The sequence below is a fragment of the Triticum dicoccoides genome, chromosome 3A (genome assembly GCF_002162155.2).
Source record: "Triticum dicoccoides isolate Atlit2015 ecotype Zavitan chromosome 3A, WEW_v2.0, whole genome shotgun sequence".
NCBI classification, from domain to species: Eukaryota; Viridiplantae; Streptophyta; class Magnoliopsida; order Poales; family Poaceae; genus Triticum; species Triticum dicoccoides.
In genome coordinates, this window is record NC_041384.1 from 621,624,790 (window position 1) to 621,627,716 (window position 2,927).

The 2,927-nt window shown below is 60.5% G+C and overlaps 1 protein-coding gene across 1 annotated transcript; it reads left to right on the plus strand.

The window, feature by feature from the left end:
• The first annotated feature begins 298 nt into the window (after positions 1-298).
• On the plus strand, positions 299-2,384 carry LOC119269655 (cytochrome P450 94C1-like). The gene has a single exon (XM_037551547.1). It carries the CDS (start codon positions 399-401, stop codon positions 1,968-1,970), a length of 1,572 nt encoding a protein of 523 aa, XP_037407444.1. The 5' UTR covers positions 299-398; the 3' UTR covers positions 1,971-2,384.
• Positions 2,385-2,927: the final 543 nt, after the last annotated feature.

Genomic DNA, 2,927 nt, shown 5'->3' on the forward strand with positions numbered 1-2,927 from the left:
GGTGCGTGGCCCGATCGGACGACGGGCATGGCGCGGCGGACAACATGCAGCACTGTTCCTATAGCGCATGTGGCTCTCCACCTCTAGGGTCTAGACCACCAGCTGCTACAGCCCGATCGACCGAGGTGAGCTCGAGCTCGAGCGTGCCCAGACCTACTGAGAGTGAGAGAGCGGTCAAAGTCACGAGGGGAAGCTACACGGGCGAGAGTCCATGCCCAGAACCGTCCTTCTACACACGAGCGAGGAGAGGGCCGGGCGGCAGTATAAAACGGCCTCGTCCGGGGCGGGCGCAACGGCACCTCACCTCACCGCCCGCAGATGAAAGCCCCCCCGCGCGCACACACACGCACGTACGATAGATAAAAAGCAGGTAGCGCCGCCGTCACGTCGTGCTCGTCATGGGCGTCGAGGCCGCGCTGCATGGGGCGGCGGCGGCGGCGCTGCATGGGGCGCTCAAGCTGCAGCCGCACGTGGCCGGCGCCTTCTTCGCGCTCGCGGCGTGCACCGTGGCGCTCGCCGCCCTGCTGGCCGTGGCGCGCACGCGCCCGCCGTGGTGGTGCGACTGCGCGGTCTGCGAGGCCTACCTCACCGCCTCCTGGGCCGGCGAGTTCGACAACCTCTGCGACTGGTACGCGCACCTGCTGCGCCGCTCGCCGTCGCAGACCGTGCACGTCCACGTGCTCCGCAACGTGCTCACCGCCAACCCCGTCACCGTCGAGCACATGCTGCGCGCGCGCTTCGATAACTACCCCAAGGGCAAGCCCTTCTCCGCCATCCTCGCCGACCTGCTCGGCCGCGGGATCTTCAACGTCGACGGAGACGCGTGGCTGTTCCAGCGGAAGCTCGCCGCGGCTGAGCTTGCGTCCCCCGCGCTCAGGGCTTTCGCCTCGGGCGTCGTGGCTTCCGAGCTGCGGGGCCGTCTCGTTCCCCTGCTTGACTCTGCCTGCTCCCACGACGACGACGACGACGACGGTGGCAAGGTGCTGGACCTGCAGGACGTGTTCCGTCGCTTCGCCTTCGACTGCATATGCAAGATCTCCTTCGGCCTCGACCCGGGCTGCCTCGAGCTGTCCATGCCGGTGTCGGCGTTCGTGGACGCGTTCGACACGGCGTCGATGCTCTCTGCGAGGCGCGCGACCGCGCCGTTGCAGATCATATGGCGGCTGAAGCGGTTCTTCAACGTCGGGGACGAGAGGAAGCTCCGGGAATCCGTGCGCCTCGTCGACGGGTTCGCCGCGGAGGTCACCCGGCAGCGACACAAGCTCGGCGGCGCCGCGTCCGGCAGCGACCTCCTGTCGCGGTTCATGGGCTCCATCAGCGACGAGAAGTACCTCCGGGACATCGTCGTCAGCTTCATGCTCGCTGGCCGCGACACCGTCGCCTCAGCGCTGACCGCCTTCTTCCTGCTCCTCTCCGATCACCCGGAGGTCGCCGCCGCCATCCGGGACGAGGTGTCACGCGTCGCGGGCGGCGACGACGGCGACCGGCCGAGCTTCAGCAAGCTCAAGGACATGCACTACGTGCACGCGGCGCTGTACGAGAGCATGCGGCTGTTCCCGCCGGTGCAGTTCGACTCCAAGTTCGCGGCGGGCGACGACACGCTCCCGGACGGCACGGCGGTGGCCAAGGGCACGCGGGTCACCTACCACGCCTACGCCATGGGCCGGATGGAGTCGGTGTGGGGCCCGGACTGCTCCGAGTTCCGGCCCGAGCGGTGGCTCCGCGACGGGCAGTTCGTCCCGGTGAGCCCGTACCGGTACCCGGTGTTCCAGGCCGGCGTGCGCGTCTGCGTCGGCAAGGACCTCGCGCTCATGGAGATGAAGGCCGTCATCGTCGCCGTCGTCCGGGGCTTCGACATCCAGGCGATCGAGCGCAGCTCGCGCCGGCCCAAGTTCGCGCCGGGGCTGACGGCCACGTTCGCCGGCGGCCTGCCGGTCAGGGTCCGCCGGCGAGCGCGCCCACCAACCTGATACGGAATAAACAACTGTTGGCGATCGCGCTCTTGTTCGCTTATTCTCGCTCGTTTCGTCCTTTGCAACAGGGATAAAATCGCGCGCTAGATTGTATGCCGCTGGCAGCCCGTGGGCGCTGGTGCCGTGAGTGCGCTGGCGTTTGGCAGCACCGAGCAGCAGCGGATCGATGATGCCGGACGATTGATTAGTCGGTACGTACGTACGCAGCTCTCCACTTGGGATTGAGAGTCGAGATCGATAGATCTACAGATAGATTCCTCGAATCGACAGCAAATTATTGAGATCGGATCAGGCTTCAGTTACGCGCGACTCTTGTGTGGTACGGATAACGGAAAGACTATATGAACCGTTGTGCACTTGATATGAAAGAAAAACAGTATAATTGTGAAAAAAGATAAAAAAATTCAAATCTTTTTGGAAATAAATTTGACCTTCTGTTGTACTCGAATAAAAAAATCATGAGGAAAAAACTCCCATCAACTTCAGGGAAGAAAACCCAAAAAAATTAGGACAGAAAAATGTGAGTAATAACTTGTACTCCCTCCGTCCGGAAATAAGTGAGCTTGAGACACTTATTTTGAAACAAAGGGAGCATATAGTGTTAAAAAAATTGCCCTGAATACCATGAAAGTCATTCCTCGACGAAACCTTTTATGCAAGTACAACAAAAGGTCAAATTTGTTTGAAAAATGTTTAGAAATTTTGGCTATCTAAAATATAATTACTAAATTATTTTTCATGCCGGGTGCATATACACCCGAGAGCCAAACCTCCGCTTTCAACTGACGGGTCAGGTTTGTGCACTTCAGCTTAACGCTCTCCACTCTAAGGGGAAATATGGGACATATTTTAAACGGATTCTACTCCTAGAAGGAGGTAAAAGAAATGTCGTGTTGAACAGTGGTTGCCCATCGTTGAAGTGAGGTCGCCGTCATTGTCGTGGTGCAAAAGGTG